The 24,339-nt window shown below is 40.5% G+C and overlaps 1 protein-coding gene across 1 annotated transcript in view; it reads left to right on the forward strand.

The window, feature by feature from the left end:
* The first annotated feature begins 311 nt into the window (after positions 1–311).
* The window catches only part of rxfp2l (relaxin family peptide receptor 2, like), a 36,824-nt gene continuing 12,796 nt past the window's right edge, over positions 312–24,339 (forward strand). Inside the window, exons 1-8 of the mRNA XM_076274895.1 lie at positions 312–341; positions 2,694–2,742; positions 3,208–3,336; positions 5,516–5,587; positions 13,305–13,410; positions 13,761–13,832; positions 15,509–15,580; positions 24,163–24,234. Of these exons, the coding sequence (XP_076131010.1) occupies positions 312–341; positions 2,694–2,742; positions 3,208–3,336; positions 5,516–5,587; positions 13,305–13,410; positions 13,761–13,832; positions 15,509–15,580; positions 24,163–24,234 (602 nt within the window). The remainder of the gene's footprint in view (positions 342–2,693; positions 2,743–3,207; positions 3,337–5,515; positions 5,588–13,304; positions 13,411–13,760; positions 13,833–15,508; positions 15,581–24,162; positions 24,235–24,339) is intronic.

Here is a 24,339-nt window from a genome sequence, read left to right on the forward strand (position 1 = left end):
TGGTGAAATACACTAAGTGTGTTGTACCCATAGTGTGATTATGGGTGATTGTGTTTAGCTGTGCATGTGTGTGTGTGTGTGTGTGTGTGTGAGAGAGAGAGAGAGATGGAGAGAGAAAGAGAGACATTATTAACTTTGATGTCAGAGTATTTAATGTTCCCTATCAACATGATGTCACGGTGACGTGACATGGCGCAGGAAGTGACGCTGAAAGGACATAACGTCTTGAGGCTGTGAGGTCACACGAGTGGTGGCAGGGATGGCATGTTTGGAACAGACAACTTCCATCAGTCATGTGACCTAACAGCATCATGAATGCAGACATCATGGACACGGACACGGTGACAATACCATGATGGCATTAACATCATGGCAACCACACTTCCCTTTGGCTTTTGGCCAATTTTATTCGGAGAAATGTGTGTGTATATGCATGTATAGTGTGTATGAATAGCCATCATGCTATTATGGTAATTATTATGACCGCCGCTTCGCTGCGCGGCGGTCATATAGGTTTAGTCAGATTTTTTTTTTTTTTTTTTTTCGCATGCTCAAATTTCCGTCAATGATTCCCGGGACACTGAAAGACCGGGGTACACAAAACTTGGTGGGCATGTAACCCCACATGGATAGCATGGAACCGTCGTTTTTCGTTTTGATCTGTAGCCCCCCCGAAAGGAGGGTAGGGCAGACACAGTTCTCTGTGAATATCTTGAGAACTGTAGGGACTAGGATGACCATTTTTTTCCGTATGTTTGCCTCCAGGGGTCATGTTAACCCATTTCATGTGCACACATGTGCACAAACAGATACACACACACACACACACATACATTCACAGTAATCATACGTATGACACATACTCACACAGTAGACATATGTACGCTTGCATGCACAGGCACATACGCAGGCACACACACAAGCACGCGCACACACACACACACACACACACACACACACACACACACACACACACACACACACACACATAACATAAACATGTACATGCACACAATTCAAGAATTTCTCAGAATTATGAACAGGCAAGATGGAGGTGGGGTTGTATAAAATGAATTTTACATGTGAAATCTATGAACTAATCATGTTTTGGTACTTGTTGTCTAGCAGATATCAGTGAGAATTGAGTGTGGATAATGCAATTTAGTGAGACAGCTAGAATCATACAGGCCTTTCAGAGTGATTTATTTTTGTGGAAAAAATGTGCTGGACTGGGCGGCGGTCATATTTTGTACCGCTCTGCGGTACATCTAGTTTAGATCTCATTATCAGTGAAAACCTTTTGTGCAATATTGAAGTGATTATTACCCTCGTCCACCGCTCAGTCTGTCTGCTCCCAACTTAAAAAGCACTGGTTCAATGTACTTCAAATGTTTATACAAGGAAGCGGTCACCATACCTTGGACTTCCTATATGATCATATGGGTCTGGATCTGAATGCAGATGCTGCATGGAATATGGTTTCCCTATGTTTTGGTATTGCGTGTCATTGGCTCTGCAGTCCGTGTCAACTTGCATGGATTTTTTTTTGCATATTTTACGGATTTTCCACAATTTTTCTGGTTCGAAATACATAGCATGTTATTTGAATTATACAGAGCAATGCACACACACACACATATGCTGGTAAACAAAAACCAGCAACCAGATGAAGTCTTTGCCATTAACTTGCATTACTGCTGCCACCACCTACATGAATTGCGTATTAGTAGGCACACACCTACACTGTCGACCCCGCAACCTCTTTCATTTATTTTTTGGCGAAAGCTTTTGGGCAACCTAATAGATTTTTCTTTACAGACTTTTCGAGAGGGTTATACAGGTGGACTGGAAAGCACCAAACATTCTGTGCACCTCATAGTTCACCTTACTGTGAAGAAAACCATGTTCTGAGAGCCATGTGAATCCAAGTGTTCGAAGACCCTGCTTTTTTCAGGGTAGTTAGCGTTGATATCATTCATGCATCATAAATGTATGCGCTCAGCTCAGCAAGTGGGACCTGACAGTGACAGATAGTTACTCACTGCCCTGCATGAGCTTCCTGTTATGTCAAGAACACTCCTACTGCGTCACTTACTGTGTCTTGTCAACATTATCTCTGCCAGCAAGTGCTATGACATTGCACTTGCTGGCATAATGCAGAAGTGTGTTTACTTGCCTGTATTATAATTTTAAAAGGTGTTTTGCAGGTATTTATTTTGGGGTTTATATTGGGGGGGGGTTTCACGTTGCTTGGCGTTAGTAATTCTAAAGGCCATAGGCATTCTTTGTTAACCCCAGTTTTCTTTACATGTTAGGCTACTCGTAATAATATTCATTTCATTTTTGCACACCTCTTTATCAGTCATTTGACATGCAAATGGTGACTTCAGCTATTATTCCAGAAATTACGTTAATATGAACGAACAGAATAATCAATATATATTACATACAAAATGTTGATTGTGTTAATACCGACAAGAACACTCCTCAAGGTCTTTGACAGTTAAACACCATGTTGCCTGACAATTTGGGAGAGTTTAACCCAGTGTTTCAGAAATATCAAATTTTTCCAGGTCATTTTCTAGTCTATTTCTTTACACAGTGAATTTTTCACAGTCTATTTCTTTACACAGTGAATTTTTCAGTCTATTTCTTTACACAGTGAATTTTTCACAGTCTTTTTCTTTACACAGTGTTATGACTGTGTTAAACTAAGCACTGAAATCTGTCTGAACCTCAAAGGTCTCAAAGCAACACCCCTGGAAGTTATCTCTATGTAAACATGACCAGTTTACTTAGAGAGAACATGTGTGATTAGTCTTATTAAAACAGTGAGGGAACAAACATTAAGTGATGCCTCTGAATTGAATCTCCCCTGGATTTCATCTCCACAGCCTGGTGGTAGACTTGCTTACATGCATATTTTTATGCAATTAAGTTACTGCTTGCCTTCCATCTTTTTGTGTTGATTTTGACACTTTCCAGAGAGCAGGGATCAAGATGGCCACCTTGACCCAGAGGTGTTGTTTTGCATATTGTGCAAAATGCACCTTGTATGGATATTCTGCAGTCATACAAATGAAGTGTTATTGAATGTGTGTGTGTGTGTGTGTGTGTGTGTGTGTGTGTGTGTGTGTGTGTGTGTATGTGTGTATGCATATGTGTGTATGTGTGTGTGTGTCTGTGTGTATGTGAGCACATTTGTAGGCTGCAGAGCTGAGTTTGAGTGTCCTCTGGGTCAGTTCCCCTGTGGCAACCTGTCAGTTTGCTTGCCTCAGCCCCAACATTGCAATGGCCTACAGGACTGTCCTAATGGTGCCGATGAGGAAAACTGTGGTAGGTCCCCCAGCACCACACACACACACACACACACACACACACCCATACACCCATGAACACTCACACACATGCATAAATACTAGGGTTGGGTATCGTTTGGGTTTTATCCAATACCGGTGCTAAATCGATACTTTTAAAACGGTGCCGGTGCCGAAACGGTGCCTGAACCGGTACTTTATTAAAATGTTTTAAATTAAAATGGTGTAAAGCATGCTTTTTTTTATTGATAAGACACATTTGAACATGAAATTGAACTGTTATATTCAATTTACTTAATATCTCATTGCTCCTAAGAATAATACATTTAAATGTTAAAACTAGGGCTGTCAATCGATTAAAAAAATTAATCTAATTAATTACATACTCTATGATTAATTCATCTAAATTAATCGCATATATAATTTTTGCTGTGAAAGTATTTTAAATATTTAAATTCAAATGAATCATTGAATAAACAGCATTAGTGACATTAAAGTTCAAAAACTCTTTTATTATTATTTTCACTGTTCAAATAATGGCCATAATAATCTATGATATGACCTAATATGCTGAGGAAATAAATTCAAAAGTGCTTCGGGAAGAAGTTTTTTTTTTCACATAGGCTACAAGGCATTTCAGGCCACAGATATAACCTAGGGGACACAATGAAAATAAATTAACACTCCCCTCAATGTCAACACTTATTTCTTTGCATTGATGTGCGACTATAGAGTTGATGAACTCCGGTGATATGCAAATTCCTTGCTGCAGACATTGCAGAGGACTTTATTTTCAACACTTTATTTTTATCAACACCATCAGGCCATTTTTTAAAAGTAAATGTTCCAATCAATGATCCAGGCAGCACGTTTTCTTCTCTCTCCTTCATTTTACAGTCTAATTTTTACTGACTAGAACGGCTCGGGGTCAAAGGTCATCGATTAATCTGCACTAATTTTTTTAATCAGTTATTTTTTTCTCAAATTAATTAATCGAAATGAATCAGTTATTTTGACAGCCCTAGTTAAAACAGCTTGCCATGCATGCACACACACTGGTAAGCTCTGCTTTCAAGTTTACCCAGTGTAGGCGGTTTGCCATAAGGTATGTTAAAACCGCTTGCCATAGAACTGCCAGGTCATGGACAATGGCATTTGCAAGCAAGCTAATCTAACAGGGAACAGGGATTAACAGTTAATTCAGTGTGTTCCCAAATACTTCAAGAAATGTCATGTCTTAATCCATAACACGCAATAGTTTTGAAGATGTTAGGCTACATGTCGGTGTTGAAGTGTTTAGATTCCCAGTGCTAGCCTAGTAGGCATTTTAACAGCATGGCTATGCGCTAACACCAGTCAGCTGAGTTTAATTAGCGATGACGTACGGAGATGGTTTCGTAGCCTCTTTGACAGCTCAGTGGCATCAGGTATGTAACCTACATATTTATGTTTTTGCCAGCGAACTTTGATCTTCATATTCATTTTGATTCTATATGGGCCTCATGCACATGAAAGATTAGGCTAATATCATGCCATTATGTTGTTTAGAACACACCGTGAAATAAAGTTTTCACCTTACAACTTTGCTGACAACATTTTAAATAAATGCCAGTTAGCGCATTAGCAAGGATATTGTGTAACATAGGCTACTGTTGATGTTGTTTCATAGCCTTTTGCTTGTGTGTAGTTAGGCCCACTGCTAGATTTTGACAGGAGCTTGCGATATCGCATAATTTAAAGTAGGCACCTGGGCTCACGCAAGCTGTCAAACACTGTCCACTGGCCTATGTGGTGCACCCCTCTGGTTTATACATCCAGTGTTTATGTTAGCTATCGATAACTGTGTCTGGATGTGTTGCTATCAGAGCAAGACATTAGAGATGGCCAAAGACATGCAGTGATGCCTCGTATAAAAAAATAAATAAAAAAAAAACGCTATTTAAGCACCGAAATGAGGCACCGAAATCCACGTTGTTATTTGATGCAGTTACTACCGTTTGCGTCGGCACCGGTGCCATATTAGAACCGTGTTTCGGTGCCCAATCCTAATAAATACAAAAAAAATGCATACAAACTCAAAACACTGATGTACACAAACCCAACCCCAGCACCCCACACACATATGGACATACCCACTACAAATAATGCACACATAGTGGAATTGTCATCAGTGTTTTATTTTTGCATTTGATAAACAGTGGACAACAGTGGCTGGCCCCAGCTGTTCGATGCCTTCATGAAGAAGACCATCCAGGAGGAAGAGGAATGCTGTGAGTGTTACACACCTCCATTAACCAAGCCTTTACCCAAGACAAAGTTACATTTCACTTTTTCAGAAGACATTCTTCTGCTTCTGTTCAGCAAATGACTGGATGTAAAGGAGCACATATGGGAGTTCTTTTATAAACAACAATAATAAAAGAGTTGAGTTGGCACTACAAAGCCAAGTATTATTTTTTTTAGTCAAAAGTTTCACTCTCCTAACTGTGACTGTCATTTGTTGTGGAGACATTGAGAAATTGACGAAGCATTTTGTTGTTATAGTTCTTATGATAAACTTTGATGGGTGGGTCTTGTGTGTGTCTAGCCACACCTGATATTGATCTCGTCAAGAGAGTAGAGCAGGAGACGAGTGGGCTTGAGAGATGAGGCGGGTGCGAAGCAGATGTCGGCAGGCTATTTTTGCCAATCGTCCCGTTTGTCACACTTTCCCCAGTTCAGATGCCTATCGAATTTGCACGGAGAGAGAGGCATAAATCAGGCAGTCCAACTGTTGAAAGATTCTCCCCGTCTGTTAAATGTTCACCTTGCCAGACACGATCACCGTCAGCCACGCTCCTCTGAGATACTTGAGTCCGGCCTGCAATGCCGGACAAGACACACTCGATTGAGTCAGCGCATTTAGACGTGACTGAATTCGATCAAAGGAAACAATCACGGCCGAGCGCTGGCAACTGGAAAGCTCTTGAGCACTGCAGTGAAATTATGTGTCACTAAAAGGGGGGAAGGGGGTCGTTCTATGACGAAATTAGGTGTGTGAATCTGAAACAGGAAATGACAGGGTAGGACATCGTTAAAACAACACCTGGCAAATCAGTGTTCCATCCCATCAGCACTGGAGAGACCTCCTGAACTCCGCAGTGAAAGGCTAGAACGCATGGTTCTTTTTCATGGTTTTATGGAGCTGTACAGTACATCATTTTCAGACTCCCTAGTGCCCAAGATAAAGTCATTTTATTGTGTGGACTGGTGTCTTGCTATACTGATGGAGAAGACAGGCAGCGAGGTAAAGGTCACTGAAGTAAAGGTCACTTAACTTCTTAGTTAAATCAAACTTCTGTTCTATTCTGTTCTTTGTGGTTTAGTTTGCAGACCTTGCATATCAGTGAATATGTGCAAATAATCCTTTTGAAAATATAAGCAACATCCAAGCACTTATTTGTCTTTAAAATGGCCCATGTCTCTATGTGACCTTCAGCTTACTTTCTTGTGCATACTCTGGGTCATTGTGCCTTTGTGAGTTGCGATTCATGGATGGCCATGTTTAAAACACATTTGATTTCTGAAGGTCAGTCTTTTATCAGGGAGGAGATAGAGAGGTGGGATTCTGGATGCATCATTAGAAAGAGGGCTGTTTAATGCAGCCACTGAGTGGCTGTTTTTTGTTTGTTTGAAGGCCATTATCACGGTTCCAGGGTTTTTAAGCTTTGGAAGTTGGAAATGAATATAAACAAAGTAAAGAAATACATGAATATAGACAGAATACACCAAAGGATTTTTCTTTTGTAACAATGACAAAAGAAACTGAGCAGCATTAACAATGAACCGTTTCATGTCTACATAGTTTTCACCCATACCAGACATTTGAATGGCTTGTTGTCAGTCATTCTGTTCCATTGAGTGTATTTTTTTCCAGCAAAGATAAATCAGTTTGGGGAAAACATGATTAAATGCATATGCAGGTAGGACACATTTATTTTCTTACCCAAAGGACCTTTCTTTATCATGATGCTGTAAGACAGACTCGCTAAATTTCCCAGAACCCATACCAATTTGCAATGTATTTTCCTATATTGCATTTAAACCAGCTTTCTTCCTAGCTGACACCCCATAAGAACATGATTCTGGGCTCGTGCAGGATGCACCCAGGCTTGACTGACATGCTCTCTCGCTGTGAAGCTTGGCATTACGCTGTAGGCCAGTGCTCTGGAAGATAAGCTCTGCCCAGCCTCTCCAATCACCATGGATTTGGTTGGCTGTTCAATTGAGTGTGACCCATCTGTCTGGGCTGTTCTCGCTGGCCGGTGGTCAGATGGATTTGAGCTCCGCCGTCCTGCCGAGCCCTCCGCTAAGGCATCAGTGGATCCCCAATCTTCTATATCTCTTCCTTAACATCAGAGGACTCTCTCCCGCCAACCTGTACCCTGTGACTTAAAACCTCTGGGGCATGAAAGAGAGAATACAGCCACAGAATTGTACTTTTTGCTGCAGCTTTTCGCAAAAGAAAACTTTGCAACTAATTGCTATTTTTCTCAAGGTGATAGGAATCCTCCATTCAGCTTAATATGTATGCTTATTGCTGGTTTTGAAGATAGACATTGTCAGAGAAATATGTTTAAGGATCTATTTTCTTTTTGATCAATATATATTCATTAGATTGAACTTGAGAAAAGTAACAAAACAAACAGAGTAGAAACAAGCATGCACAAGGCTGATGTGTATTAAAGTAATCAGGAGTTACATCTGTCAGCTGTATACATTCATGACAACATCTGTCAAAAAATAAGTGCTCAATAATCAAATAGATAAGCAAAGGCCTTGTTCAATTCTTACTTCAATTTGATTGTGTTTCCCTGGCAGATAGGTCAGACCCTGGCCCCTCTCAGTTAATGTGCTGTCATTGGTTCACTTTTGTTCTTTTTGAGGCCCTCCAATAAAAGGGCACCGGCAACAATACTACTGTAATTAAACTGTCTCAACTGAATGGTCTGTTATATGCCAAGTTGCCAATTGATGCCAGCAGATGGTTTCTGGGCTAGCTAGACAAAAAATAAATAAAAAGAAATGTCACTGTCAGAATTAGTTCATCATGTCTTTGGGAGGCCTGGGTGTTTTGAGGTGATTTTTCATGGGGCGAATTCAGCAAGCTTGGCTTTGTCATACACCGTTGTAATCCACCGTCTCAAGACTACATTAAAGTCATTAAACTCTGAAAGCATATTCTAACTATAACAGTGATAGGAGTAACTGAGGTTAAAAACGGAAAGTGGATGTGCAGCACTGAAGAAAAGAGTTGAGGCTAGAACATTTTCATCCAAAAGACTTGCTGGCTTTCAGAGTTCAGAATGCTGTGCAGATGGACTGAGGAGACATGAATCTGTCCCCATCTTTAACCCTTGTAAGGTGTCCGGTGGCCGGTTGCACAAAGCACCTTAAGTTAAGTGTTTCCCTTAAAATCTGATTTAAGGGTCCCTTAAAATAAAAATGGTTGCACAAACACCCTTAAGTTTTCTCCTTAAGGTTTCCTTAACAGTTTCCCTTAGTATTTAAGGGTTTGTCCTTATCTGGTAAGAAATCCCTTAAACTGTTGCACAAACGACCTTAGTAGTCTAACTAAGGGGAAAAACCTAAGGGACATCTGACTCTACCTTAACCATATTATTAACTGAATTGATGCTGATAAAGGAAGTTTATTAACTACTTTTGACAATTCAAAATAAAACCTCTCTGTTAATATGCTTCCTCTGTCAAATAGGCCTATCAGAAACATGCCGTATTGTTATTGTGTGGTTTACGTAAGCTAACGTTAACAATTCCTCCGAATCTTTGGTGGAAACTATAGAATTTTCGTGCCGGAAAATCCCTTTCAGTGCAGTAAATCCCTTGATGTTTCTCCTTAACTAAGGAAACTTTTTAAGGTATTCTGTGCAACACCCTTAAGTAAATACCTTACCTAAGGAGAAATTAAGTCTTAAGGATCATACTTAAGGGAAAAAACTTAAGGTGCTTTGTGCAACCGGCCACGGGTGTTTGGGACCTGTTTTCAATGTTTGCTAAAAGAAAAAATATGCTATTTATTATTTCTTCTAACTCAAACTCATTGGCCATGGCTCATTTTCTGTGAAGAACATAAAAAATAACTTATTTCCAATGACTGCACACGGTACACCCCCCTACACATAACTATTACAGATGAGGTGTTGGGGTCTACTGGACCCAAGTGTAATGTGCTATGTACCCTTACTGTGTCCTCCTAATTGTGTGTGTTTGTGTGTGTGTCTACGTCTGTGTGCGTCTCTGTGTGTGTCTGTGTCTGTGCGTCTGTATGTGTGCATGTCTGAGTGTAGGTGTCTGTGTGCGGGAATGTTGTCTTTCTGCACCTGCTATTCCCACACAAAGTTACAAAATGGTTATATTTCAAGCACTTTCACCTGTTCTGATTACAGTTTTTCTGATTGCTTAAGCACATTTTTTGTAACTATGGCTTTTCTTGCAAAAAATCTACACACAAATAGGAAAACCTTTTACCCAATCAGCAAAACATTGTAGTTCTCTTGCAAAAGCTAATAAACCTTGCTTAAATCTTCACACCTTTGTAAAAATGGTGTTTTTGTATCAAACAGTAAACACAAGCCATCACAATAAGCACACAATGTGCCAACTACACACTGATGGTATGAATAAAAAACACATCTGGCTTTTGCTTTCTCTGTGCACAAGGTAGACTATGTCAGTTTGAGGTCATACTTTTGTCATAGTTCTGTAAACATACAGGGATCCAAACTTCAAGTATTGGTGTTTATTTACACACATCAAAACAAACACAGGTGTGTTTTTCCAAGTCAAAACACAAAATAGCAATTTCACTGAGACAAAACAAATCAGTCTACATCGGGTCGTCTCTCTCAAAATTTCATCTACATTACATGCAATGTCCTCTAGTCCAAGGCACCGTATTCAGGCCTGACATGACAATATCCCCACATGTAGACTGATTTTTTTGCCTGTAAAAGGGCTATTTCTTTCTCTTCTTACCCTTCCTCTTCCCCTCCTCGTCCTCCTCTTGCTCCTCCTTGTCCTCTAACTTCACCTCCTTGTCCTTGTCATCCTCTCCCTCTCACTTCTTCACCTCCGCGTCCTCTTCCTCCTCTTCTTCCTCCTACTTCTTCACCTCCACGTCCTATTCTTCAGCCTCCTCTAATTCTTACTCTTCTCACTCTTCCTGCTCCCTCCATTGTACCCATTGTACATTTCCTGTAGCTTATTTATAGTGCTTAGGCTGATTGCAAAGTGAACTAATTATCTAAAACAGTTTTCTGAGGTGTGCCAGAGAGTTGGCAAAATAGTGAAAATAATAGCCATACATGTGTATAGATTTGCTAGAAGTGTGTTGATCATTTGGAAATTGAGTGTAAAGCATGTGTTGTGTTTACAGTTCCGCAAAAAGAGTGCTGTGCAGTGAATTGTGCCTACAGTTGTGCAAAGTGTGTGTTACAAAATTGCAAACTGAGTGCAAAGCAGTGTTTGTGCTTTTAGTTTTGCAAACTCAGTGAGTGGTTTTCAGTAAGTATTAATAGTTTTACAAATTGTGCTATAATTATCACGAATGTGTTTAAGCATTCAGAAAAAACTGTAAGTTCTAAGAAATAAGCACCAATAATGATCAAAAATCTTTTTACCTTTTTTATAATTGAATTTCCTTGTTTTCTCACAAAACTCGAAAATGATCATATTGTATATGATCATAAATGTGATCTCACAGGGGTAAATGGCAAATATGAACCATTAATAATGTCTATCATTGGTAATTGAGCTAAAGTAAACATTTGTTAAGTATTTTTACATAAATTGTTATGCTTGTATTGCGCCTAATAATGTGGTGGGTCCGTCAGACCCGGGAACATTGGCTGTGTAACAAAAATATGAACACCTTACAAGGGTTAAGACCAAATTTAGAATAGGCTTGATGGCAACACCTGGACAGATATGAAAGAGCAAAAAGAACAGGACTACACAGAGAGGTAATCGTTTCTGAGTTTCTGAGAATGCCTTAAGGAGAGTGAGAGGTGGCAATTTTATATACATCAAATGCAGCACTTTCAATTTCCATTGTGCTACAGAGTCTCTGACATCACACATAAACAGACTCCTTTCAGTGTGCTAGACTTTACATTAAAGCACTCCTGTCCTGTGGGAAATGCAAAGCACATAAAAATAAATGAAAAATTGCACTTCAATTGCACTTCTCTCTATTGGTTGTCAGTTGAGGCATTTTTAAAATCACCTTTCCCTTTTTCTTTACAAAATTAAATATCACCCCACATACACATATCCTAGAGACTTCAAAAGGATTTCACTCTCGCCCTCCACTCCAAACGATCAGGTCCCAAACCCTAGTGTACAGAGATCGCTCACACTAGAACAAAAAAAAGCAAGACTCTTATTTGCGTATTTAATGGCTATTTGATGCGCTTCCCCTTGTGTGTTACACTCTTTGTCAGTGGTTTACTGCTCCGATTGAGTGTGTGGAGGAGACAACTAATTAACTGTGATAGAGGAGTGCACAACTGTGGAAAGCACAGAGGGCCCGTAAATGAGGCTTAATGGTGGAGCGTGCAAAGGGAGAGTCTGAAACGTATGCTCTTAGAGAAGTGCCCATCAGATAATATACTGTAATGTAGTTTCATCATATGAGCCATATACTGATGAAAGTGATGGAATTCATTAGAAGTACTTAGTCAATCTGTTTTAAGCATTCAAACACACAGACACACACACACACACACACACACACACACACTCTGACACAAGCTAGGAGATGATGTGTTGTAGATTTGACTGGTAAAAAACTGTAAATGAATTCCCATGAGCCTTTGTCAGAGCATTGAAATTGTGGTTGGAAACACATTTCATTTGTGTTTGTCACTGTAACTTGTTCTTACCAGTAGAAATTGGGATATGAATTGTGCCGACATACTGTATTTCACATTCACATGTGCCATAAACTTACTTGTCAGATATTACAGTTTTTTACAACTGTTTACACACATTTTCAAAACTCTATGTCTATTTTTCAAAACACTACACACAAAACACACAATTGCTCACGCAAATATATCTATTCATAGGCCTATACTAAGACAATGATCGGATGGTGTTCAGTAAAGTAATGAGTGTGTGTACATTGAGGACTGAGAGTGAATAAGTGGCGAATAGGTGTGGCATTTTGATAGGTTGTGTTTGAAAACCGAAATCAAGTTACTTCCTGTTAGATTTTTGTGTGTTAGGTAGAAAATAGTGGGGTGTTTTGCTAAATGTGTTTTAGGATATTGAAAATGGAGTCAAACACCAAGAATTAGTGTATGGTTTTGCAGATTTGTTGTGGGGTTATGGTGTTTGGAAGACCTGTTTAGAAAATTGTGTGACAAGCAAAGATTTAATGTGTAAGCAGTTGAAAAAAACTATAATAACAGGCGAGATCTCAGCGATTAATTTGTTCTGCTTCTTCAGAATTTCTTGAACTGATTTGCAATATATATTTTTTGTTGTAGCAGTGACATTGCAACAAATACAAATAAATATATTGAATCTATTTAATGTAACATTTATTCAAAAACTATTATTGAAATTAGTTGGTTAAATTGTGCCTGTTTTGCATAGGAACCTAAATCAATTGTGTAATTTGAAAGGGTTCATGTGGAACCAATGTACTTTAATTATTCAACACACAGTTTTTCTGGAGAAACACACATCCACATACAGAATATACACAAGTACTGTATGCACACACACACACACACACACACACACACACACGCACACACATAGGATCAATACATCCTTTTGGGAGAGGCAATGAGCAAGGAGTGCATAATCCATATCACTTTCCCAAAGCCACAGAGATTACAGCCCTCATCACTGACCAGTGGAGTGGATCACAGAGCCGAGGGTGGCTGATAATGTGTGTGTTTTCCATGTGTGCTGCAGTGCTGGATGTGTATCCTGACCAGTGCCTGTGTGAGGGCCGGGTAGTGAACTGCCACAGCAGAAATCTCCTGCACATACCGGCCGTGTCCTCCAATGTGACTGCCCTGTGAGTTCATGCAGCACTGATCAAATCTATTTTGCTCTCCCTTTCTCTCTCTCATTTCCTCTTTCTCTCTCTCCCTCTCTGTTTTTCTATCTCTCTCCCTTTCTCTTTTTTCTCTGTCTGTCCTTCTTTGTCTCTCTCTCTCTCTCTCTCTCTCTCTCTCTCTCTCTCTCTGTTCCTTCAGCCTGCTTTCACCTTCTTCTGACTTCTGATTCACGGCAACCTTCTACAAATACACCTACATACAGTACCTCCCGATATATAAATGAATGCCATGAGATACAGTAAGTGGACAGGAGCAATAATGACTTTAGCTGTGTCACTCTGCTCTTTTTTTCATCTCTGCTTTTCAGTGTGCTGAACAGCAATCAGATTACCTCTCTACCCCCAGATTTGTTTATCCGCTACAGGCACCTGGAAAAACTGTAAGGGTCATTTTTTTTAACCTCTGTCTGTCTGTCTGTCTTCTGTCTGTCTGAATCAAACATTTTTATAAAATTCTGCATTCTAAGATACCTGAATAAACCTAAGATTGCTGAATTTTGTATTGTATTCTTCATGCTGCCTTCAACCAAAGATTCGTAGAATGTCTCTGTTAACTTCTACCGATAAAGTCAGCTGTCAGTCTCCAGGCAACGGCATTCTGTGTTGCAATCTCGCTAGGCCTTCCGAGACAAAGTTCATAACTGGTAGCTTGATGCCTGCTACGGCAAGTGGCTCGCTCGACAGTTGAGGGCAACAAGGCAACTGGCAGCTGTCTTCTGTTTCGGACACAGGCCATGTGTCTGTCTGCTTTTTGTACATGTGTGTCTGTCTGTCTGTCTGTCTGTCTCTCTGTCTGTCTGGCCTGACTGCTTGTTCATGTAGGACGGTCATTGACTGATGGACTGAGTGAGAATGCACTGATATTTTTCTATCAGCTCAAGTATCCACATACTCTTCCAATCCCCCAATTCTTTATGGAGTACCAAGTGCAACAGATCTAAGATGTATGCAATTCTGTGCTACAACATGCATGTGTTTATTATGAGGTCAGGTAACACCGTAGGCCTAATATCTTTTTGTGGTTTAGAGTAATAAAGTAATTTTGTAGATGACATTCAATGTGTCCACGTAATAATTATCTAGGCCAACATTGCTTTTATACTTTCTGTTATTTTCATTGCCGCTTCTAGAAAGTTCAGTGAATCATCCATTTTTTCATGTTTTTTTGCCACAATGCTGCGGCATTTGTGTTTTTCATGGTCCAAGGGCGTTGTGACATTGCATGGTTTTGTAATAAATCAATGAATGCAGAATGCTTTCAGAATGTGTTCATTCTACACATAAAGCTCTGTTACACTTGCTAGCACATAGTTTAAACAGTTTTAAATTAAGCACTCTGCGGGTGGCATCACTTTGTTGTCCTGTCATTACATTGTTTCCTCCTCGACTGACTTTCACCCATTATTGTTTTTTATTTCCTCTCCCAAACTCTGTTCCCTCAACAAAAACAAGAAAAATGGCTCCCCTTCCATTTCAGAAAAACCTTTGAATAAAAGGCAATAATCATTCCCTTGGCGGTTACACAGGAACTGAATCTCTGATTACGTTTTTGGGGTACTTTTGATGGTAGAGGGGACTGATGACACCTCACAAGCAGCTCAGCTGTGCTCTGGGATTGGGGAGAAGTGAAGGAGAGAATTATAAGGCAGGAAGAAGAATTGATATGCTAGAGTGATGTTGATGAAGAGTTTGAGCTTTCAGAATCCACTTAATTTGTTTGAGCAAATGTGCCACCCAGCTGTGTTTGCCGATAGCAAATTCAGTGGTATCCCGCGGGCCTCAGGATTTGATGGAAGAGGCATTGTTAGTTATTGAGGCTTAACAGCCGTAGTTGGATGAATTATCAGTGATTTGTGATCCCCATCCACATCAGTTCATCATCCATCCAGCATCCATATTGTCAACACCTTCACTTTTTCAAAGTGTCTCCCACTTTGCATCTCTCTCTCTCTCTCTCTATCCCTCTCTCTCATTTATGAAAATGGATGTGTTTATAGGTTAGTGGTGCTTTTCTTCTGAGCCGTCAGTTGTCTCCATTGAATTTTGTCTCTTACAGGCACATGCAGAACAACAGTATTGAGGTCATCTCCAGAAGAGCGTTCTCTGGCTTGTTCTCACTACGCCAACTGTGAGTAGATGCCACAACCCTCACCAATGCCTCTTCACATATGTCAGTATGGAGCATTGGTCACCAGCTGAGAGTGAGACCGAGGGTGAGAATTGGGGCATGAGAGAGAGAGAGACAGAGATAGAGGGTATGTGTGCGGGTATGTGTGTGTGTGTGTGTCTGTGCGTGCGTGTGTGTGTGTGTGTGTGAGAGAGAGAGAGAGTGAGATAGAGAGAGAGATGCAGTCTTAAAGAAGCAAGACACATTAATAGACCATGCTGAGGTGTAGTTTTCTGGCAGTTATTTTTATCTGCTGAATGTACTTAGTAATTCATCATGTCAATGTCACCTCAAATAATCAGGTAGCTTTTAGGAACATGCTGGACAAAAACACCAGTTTGATTTTGTGTTTTTCATTGAGTTGGTTCAAACTGAGATAGGATAAGTCATTTAACTGTATTTTATCATTTCTAAATGTGTGAAAATGATAATTTGCTTGTAATGGAATGACTGTAACTCACAGACTGGAATTATACTGCACCATATTGCCCGTAGTGACAGGAGAGACAGCACATGCATATCTGCCTTGCGTAATAGGTCACTGGTAACCTTTATGTCTGCTTGGTACCTTGCTCCCAAGGTCACTGCTACATTATTGACTAATGCCTTGGGTATAGCTAACCTTTATTCTTTGTATGTTGAATGCACCTGTACCATTGCTTTAGTGTCAGGACTGTTAGCTGTTGGCTGTGGCAAACATGCTTTGAAGTGGTGCACAGCCTTCATTTCCCTGGTCAAACACCTCCGATTTGTGTAAACAGTCTTGCGATGGTAAGGTAATCGTCTTTGACGTAGAGTGCTCAGACTCTCCTGGCTTGTTTGAGCTTTCCCCTCACAGCTGTGCAGGCTGTGATCTGCAGTAGTTCAGCAGTTCACGTGTATTATAAGCACAGTACTCAGTTTCAGTGAGGTTTTCCAGTGGGGATATCATGGGTCATCCAACAAAAAAGCCTTGAAAGTACAGGTGTTCTGCGGCATTTAATCATTTATGATGCTTCTATTTCTATTCTGACTTGATGCAAAATGGATGATGCCCAATGGAAATATTTGAGACACATAAGCATCGTTTACATTGTTAGTCTGTTCTATCTTAGTTTATTTTGGGGGGTTTTGAGAGAGAGAGAGAGAAAGAGAGAGAGAATGATAGTGGGTTATAGTCCAACCTGGGTCCCTGTGCGCACTTGGGGCCACACATTGTAGAGATGCTGCCTCTTAAACCACAGAGAGAGAGAGAGAGAGAGAGAAAGAGAGAGAGAGAGAAAATGAGAGAGAGAATGGTAGTGGGTTAGAGTCCAACCCGGGTCCCTGTGTGCACTTGGGTCCATACATTGTAGAGATGCTGCCTGTACCACAGCTCCCCCTGAGTTGATGTGATTTTGAAGGACAAATGGGCCTCCTGAACATCATATGCTGAAAGACAGGACTGAACATCATACGCTGAAAGACAGGAGTTTCCTTTTAGTGTTACCCTGCCCAATTCACTTTATTAAAACACGTATATTTTCCTCTTCTTGGCTAGACCTTATTTTGGCAGCTAATAAAATATGAATCGGATCACTCTCATAACTCATATGCGCAAGCAAAAAGAGCTCTTTGCTGACAGGGTCTGAAATGATGGCCCCCATGAAAATATATTAAATTAACTTTTTTGCCTAATAGTCTTGTATTTCAAAGAAGTATTTGTTCTGTTGTGCCATCAAAGTATATGAAAACCTGCTAAGGGAAATATCTCAAAAGTTGGTTTTCTTGATATAATCTTATTGTGAGGGATTTTGTGTGGGATTCAGTCACAAAACCCATGCATTCTCATTGTAAAAACACCATCAGTTGCATCAATCAGTTGTTGAGTTGACAGGGAATTATCTGTGATGTTTTATACATAATAAAAGTCACCGATATGGCATAGATTAATGATTAACCAAGTCAAGACATTTTTCAAGTGGCAGACATGGGAAATGTCATGTTTTTTTCAACTGCTTACACATAAACACTTCACACAATTTACAGAACTGCTCAGACAAAAATCAAGTCTTCACAATAAGCTATAAAGTAAAACACTGAATAATCCCTAATCAAAACCTAATTCTTGTTTCAAATAAAACAAAGTAAAGGTAAACAAAGGTTAACACAACTATTCACATGGTCAAAGACTTGTCCAATTTTGCATTTGAAAGACAGTGCCTGAAAAAGAAACACAAATGGTCAAGGTCTGATCATCGTGACTTTATTTTGCAAAAAGTGTTTCGTGATGAAGTTTCAGTGGCAAGGCAATTTTATTTATATAGCGCATTTCATACACAGGGTAATTCAATGTGCTTTACATAAACAAAAGCCAAGAATAATAGTAAATGAAGGACAATAGTTTAAAATAGTTTAAAAAGCAAAATACATGAAATAGAATCATTAAAAAACATAGAAGATGCAAGGCTGAATAATTGAAAAACAGATTTAAAATTGATCCTTAGTCAAACACCCAGTGAACAGCATCACTTTTTAAAAATGGAGATTCTTGAAAGTAGCCATTATTGTGTGCGCACACATACTATATATTCCTTTAGGTCACGAAATGCCCAAATACAGCCATATAGTCCCGAGTTAGAGCTTACTGTAAATGAACCTAAATGGAGCTTCAGACAAGCCCAAGCAGTGGTGCCCGAATGGAGACTATGGGCTGTATTTTGCACACTGGCGCATGGCGTAAAATTCATTTTCCACCCGTGCAAAGTTTAATTCGGTATTTTGCAAATTGGTAATGACGGTTAAAAGTGATTAGGGGAGAGGCGAGAGACACGTATGGAGCACAGCTGAAGACGCACTGTCACGAGATATAAGCAACTGTTTTGTTCAGTCATTTGAGCAATATTTGGGTAAGTGTTGCTTTTTTCAGCCTATGTTTTCGATGGTAACCCATTGTCAGTCAATAGCGAGAGTAACTGCATATAACTGTCTTGTCGTTGATTGACACCTTGGTGCAGTTAGTTTCACTTTGCCAATGAGTTCAAATAATAGACGAGTGCAAATGCTTGAAGGCTATGCTAGGTTTTAGTAAAGCATGGTTTAGTGGAATGACTATTCCATACGGTCTCGCAAGCAGCCTCCTTCAAATGCGCCGTTGAATGTCAAAATACCGATGCATTTATTTGACATCGCGCCTTGCACCGTTAAAGGGAATGACAGATGTCATTCTCGTTGGTTTAAAATGATGTTACGCCCCAAACACACCCATATGACTGATTAAAAAACCTAGGAACACCTTGTTGCGCCATGCGCTCGACGTTTGATAACGAAAACCCTCCCAATGTGGACTGGACATCCTACTAAATTTGAATACGCTTTTGACGAGTGACGATGCGCTTTAGAATGTCATGATAGGGCCCTTAGTTATTGCTGTCATGTAGCTGTTGAAATGTAGATCACTGTCAATTATAGTTTTTCTTAATTTCTTAGATGCGGTTAATGAGACTGGGATCCATTTGATCTTGATCTTCACCTTCTTAGCACAGCAGAAGTTGTCTTTTACAAATGATTCAACTGCTTGCACAATTCTTCAACCAGCGATGTGCCAGTATGGATCTAAGGTACATTTATATATATTTAGATAAAGTACTGCATTGCCTATTTGGTGAAGAAAACAGTATAAAAGCTGACAAGTCCAGGTGTTTACTATAAGTCTATTTCAGTAAAGAAATGACAAGTTGTAGTTCAATAAAATTGGTCTTTTCTAGTAGGTGCTTATTGGTCTTACACATCAATGACAGTTACATCTTGAATGGAATGAATACAATTCATTTTTATTCAAAACATTTAGTCTTTTCATAGTTTTGTGGCACTATGGCACAGACATAGCTAAGATGAAGACTGACACTCCTTATTTGGAGAACTATGTTTTGCATTTTGTTGTCCAGTGTGTAATGATTGATTGAAATCACACAGTGATTTGACTACAACATGTGTTGTTGGAAGGCAAAATTAACCTTTTGCTGCATGTTTGAGAGTGTTAGAGTCTTTTGCAAGTAAAATGTGGTATTTAGGCCAGAGCGCTTCTGTTTAGACCTGTGTGTTAATTGTTTTGAAAACATAATGTCAGAGTTGACGCAAGCATTAAAGCGATCGAGAAAAACTGTAAGACACCAAAGGCCATATTTTGAAATGGAGGGACATTAAAATGCGTGGCCAGTCCACATCCACAATCACTAATTTAATGGCGTGATTTTGTGATCAAACATTGGGTGCTGGACCCAAAATGGTTGTTCTTATGTTTCTTAATCAGTCATGGACATGGCATCTGTCATTCCCTTTGACAGCAAGCAGCGCAACTTCAAACAGCACATCGGTATTGTTTGTTACTAGCAGAGTATAGCCTACATGCATCTACACTCGCCTATTATTTGCTTTCATAAGCAAAGTGAATCTAACTTCACTGTGGTCTCATAATCAACGACAAAACAGCTCCACACAGTTAATTACTTTCACTATTGACTGACAAATAATAGTAAATGATAATGTTCGAATGACTGAATAAAAATCCTAAGGGTCATGCAAAGAGTTGCTGCTTACATCTCGTGACAGTGCGTCTTCAGCTGTGCTTTATATGCACCTTTCGCTATAGACCAGATTTTTCTTGGTCAATGGCGTAATGATTTTTAGAGGGTGTAAGATAGCGATTTTTGGATCATGCGCCAGACCACACCTTATGTCGTTAATTGCCACACCCCTGGGCGCATGGTTTACAGTAATAACAGTGGAGCGCCACCTTGAACCGGGTGCACAATAGGGCCCCAAGATTCGTAGGTCTCCAGACAGACCTGTAGAGCAAATTAAAAATGTCATATTTGTCTGGGTTCAGCCAGGCTAGTTGCAAGGTTGCGAGTTGCAGTGAGTGGCAGTTTCAGATGTTGTCTGATATGTAAAAATTGTTGTATTGGATGTGTAAACAGTTTACAAAACTGTAAATGTAATGAATTAGAGTTCCAATATTCCACAGACACTTGTTTTTTTAAATGAAAAAAATGAAATGATAGTTGAGTGATAGACTGATACTGTAGTTTTTACTACAAAGAGCATGCACATCGACAGACCAGAACTCAAACACACACCCACCCTCCCTCTCTCAGTCACTGGTAAAAAGCGAGCAGCATAATCTGTGCAGGAGATCGGTCTTATTCTGTACTCTTCCCTGAGATGTTTTGCAGCTAAAACATCTGACTCCTGCATCACTGTTCCTTAAAGGGCATCACCATCAGATAAACCTTGCTCACCTAGTGTTAGTCATTGCAGGTGTGTGTGTGTGTGTGTGTCAGAGTAAGAGAGAGACTTTCTAAAAATCAGTCATACTATACACCAGTGGTCTCCAACACGGTGCCCGCGGGCACCAGGTAGCCCGCGGGACGGCTATGAGGCGCCCCCAGCGCACTTTCTAAAAATAGCCAACAGGTCGCCTGCAGATCACGCTCTAAAAACACGCTCCATTGTGAAGTTTTCAATAGATATTTAAGTCTAGACCAGAACCATTTTAAGAATGTATGTAGCCATACAGCTGTAACATTACATTTATATTGGTGATACCTTACAAATTGTAGCTGCGTTAAATTTTAGCCTTTGGCTCCAAATCCGTTTCCCATTCAATCTTTAAACAACAACGGAAGCGGAGCGCATACACGCTGCTCGCACGCATAGACGGTAAAGTAGAAAAACTTGCTTGTCTGGTGTAGCCAATGGAAGCATATCTTTGCAAAAGTTCTGTGGCCATTCAATGTTCGTCAAATACGGTTCTTGCATGATTGTTCAAGGACTGAAAAACAATTGCTTTAGCTCACAGGCCTTTTCTCCTCCGTAGGCAACTGCCGTATAATAGCGCTGAAAATGTTATAGCATGCATGACTGAGCAGGACTGTGCATTACCCTTTTTTGTCAGATCATGGATCATTTCAGGTGTGCAATAACTTTAAAAAGGAGTTTTCATATGTTAGGGTGGTGTGGGCGATTACTATTGAAATGTTAAAACCGAATTGTCCACTGAAATCAGAACTTAAACAACCCCTGAATTCATAATAGTGGGTGGGTATAAATTGGGTACAAATTGTAACCCAAATTATTAATTGCACAAAAAGATAGTTTTTTTTGTAAAAAAAAAAAAAAATAGATTAGATTCCCCATGCAAACTTTGAAATGAACAAACTGAACAAAAATGTTGGTAGTGTTGCATAGGTTATTGATATTAAATGTGAAAATACAGTTGCTTAATATATAAAGACGTATAGGCCTGCACAATATTGATAATTTAAAAGTAAAAATCACATAGGCCTATTATTTAGGAGGACTACCCTCGCAAAAAAGGGGTGAGGGTATGTTTGTTTTAAATGAGTAGCCCTCCATATGATTTCGGGTCTTCAGGTAGCCCTCATTCCCAAAAAGGTTGGAGACCCCTGCTATACACTATGTCAGATTGTGACCGTATGTGTACGGTTTGTGCATGGCTGACTGATCTTGCAGTTGCAATCCGTTTTGTGTGTGTGTGTGTGTGTGTGTGTGTGTGTGTGTGTGTGTGTGTGTGTGTGTGTGTGTGTGTGTGTGTGTGTGCATGTTTTATTTCCATCATTACAGAGTAACTGCACATGCCCTTTCCTATGCTAATTTGATTTGCATTGTACAGTGTGTGTGTGTGTGTGTGTGTGTGTGTGGCAGAGGAGGGGTATGCCTTTGTGTATGTGTATGTGTGTATGTGTGTGTGTGTGTGTGTGTGTGTGTGAGAGAGAGAGACAGAGAGAGAGAAAGTGAGAGATATTAACATTTCTAGCAGATCCCACCTCTTGCTTATGCAGAGGCATGACTTTTCCCCTGGAACAGGAAGGTTTCTCTCCTCATACAGACTACAGACCCATTGCTCTAACACCTGTGGTGGCAAAATGCTTTGAGAAGCCGGTCCTAAAACCCATCAAGGACTGCCTCCCCTCCAGCTTCGACCCCCACCAGTTTGCCTACAAGGCAAACCGGTCTACAGGGGGCGCCATCTCCACTGCCCTTCACACTGCTCTGCACCACCTGGAGAATCCTGGGACATCAGTAAGGATGCCCTTCATCGACTTCAGCTCGGCCTTCAATACCATAATTCCGGACATCCTCATAACCAAGCTTGGACTCCACCCCCCCCCCCCCCGCCACGTGCGCTTGGATCAAAGACTTCCTCACCGACCGCCCACAGTCTGGCAGGATTAAATTTGCAGACGACACCACTGTCATTGGGCTCATCACCAAGGATGATGACACAACCTACAGAGTCGAGGTTCGGCGACTGGTGGTCAGCAACAACCTCACACTCAACACCAAAAAGACCAAGGAGGTGGTCATGGACTTTTGCAGGAGCAAAGCTGACCCCCCCCCTCTCTCTGCATAAAAGGTGACCATGTGGAGAGGGTGTCCTCTTTCAAGTTCCTCGGGACCCACATCTCCAAGGACCTGTCGTGGGCTGCCAACACTACTGCCTTGGTCAAGAAAGCCCAGCAGCATCTCTATTTCCTGAGGGTCCTGCGATGGAATAGGCTGCAGACCGACCTGCTGATCTCTTTCTATCGAGCCGCAATTGAGACGCTATCACTGTGTGGTACGCTGGCTGGTCAGTGGCCGATCGGAGAAGATTACAGAGGGTCACCAGAACTGCTGAGAAGATAATTGGCTGTCCACTCCCCTCCCTGGACTCCATCGCCAGCTCAGGGTGTCTCACCAGAGCCAGGGCGATCATAAAAGACCACCATCACCCCAACCATCACTTGTTTAACATGCTGCCCTCAGGAAAGAGGTTCAGATCCCTCAGAGGCAAAGCGAACAGACTAAAGAACAGCTTCTACCCTTGGGCAGTCAGAACTCTAAATGCACCACACCACTGACACTGCTTCTTACAGTCTTTCTGCTGTGTGTGTGTGTGTGTGTGTGTGTGTGTGTGTGTGTGTGTGTGTGTGTGTGTGTGTGTGTGTGTGTGTGTGTGTGTGTGTGTGTGTGTGTGTACCACTACAGACTCTATCCCTTTATTATGATTATGTACTTTATGATGCCCTATTTATGACTTGATAATCATTCCTTTATTATGATTATGTACTATTTATGATGCCCTATTTATGACTTGATAATCATTCCTTTATTATGATTATGTACTATTTATGATGCCCTATTTATGACTTGATAATCTTTGTTTTGTACTTGTCACTTTCAGTCTTTGACTTCTTTGCACCTTTCTGGCCTTCCTGGCAAAATGTTGTTGTCCAGGCAACTGCCTGTCACAGTCCTGCCACTTCCACTTATCCCATCCTAGCAGCGCTAATCCCTCCTGTCCCATAGATATGCATGAACAGCCCTGTTCACACATCTACTCGCTCACACAGTAATATAGACAGTAATTTAAAAAATGATGATCTACCCCGCGTTGAACCCCTCTTTTTCTTTCTCTCACTCCCTCCTTCCTCCCTGTGCTCTCTCAATTTCTTTCTCTTTCTCTCTCTTTTTTTCCCTCTCTTTCTGTCTCTTTGATTTGGTGTCTTGTTGCTTCCTAGGTATCTGAGTTGGAACCAGATCTCCACACTCAAGGCCGGTATATTCAGTGACCTTCACAATCTCCAGTGGCTGTGAGTGGCGGAATCATCACAAATGTCCATTGAAGGGGAGATTTGTGTGTGTGTGTGTGTGTGTGTGTGTATGTGTGTGTGTATGTGTGTGTGTTTGAGTGTGTG

This window comes from Alosa pseudoharengus, unplaced genomic scaffold, assembly GCF_046254945.1.
Source record: "Alosa pseudoharengus isolate Yale_2024_CS ecotype anadromous, Long Island Sound unplaced genomic scaffold, YU_APseudo_1.1 YU_APseudo_1.1_scf_8, whole genome shotgun sequence".
NCBI lineage: Eukaryota > Metazoa > Chordata > Actinopteri > Clupeiformes > Clupeidae > Alosa > Alosa pseudoharengus.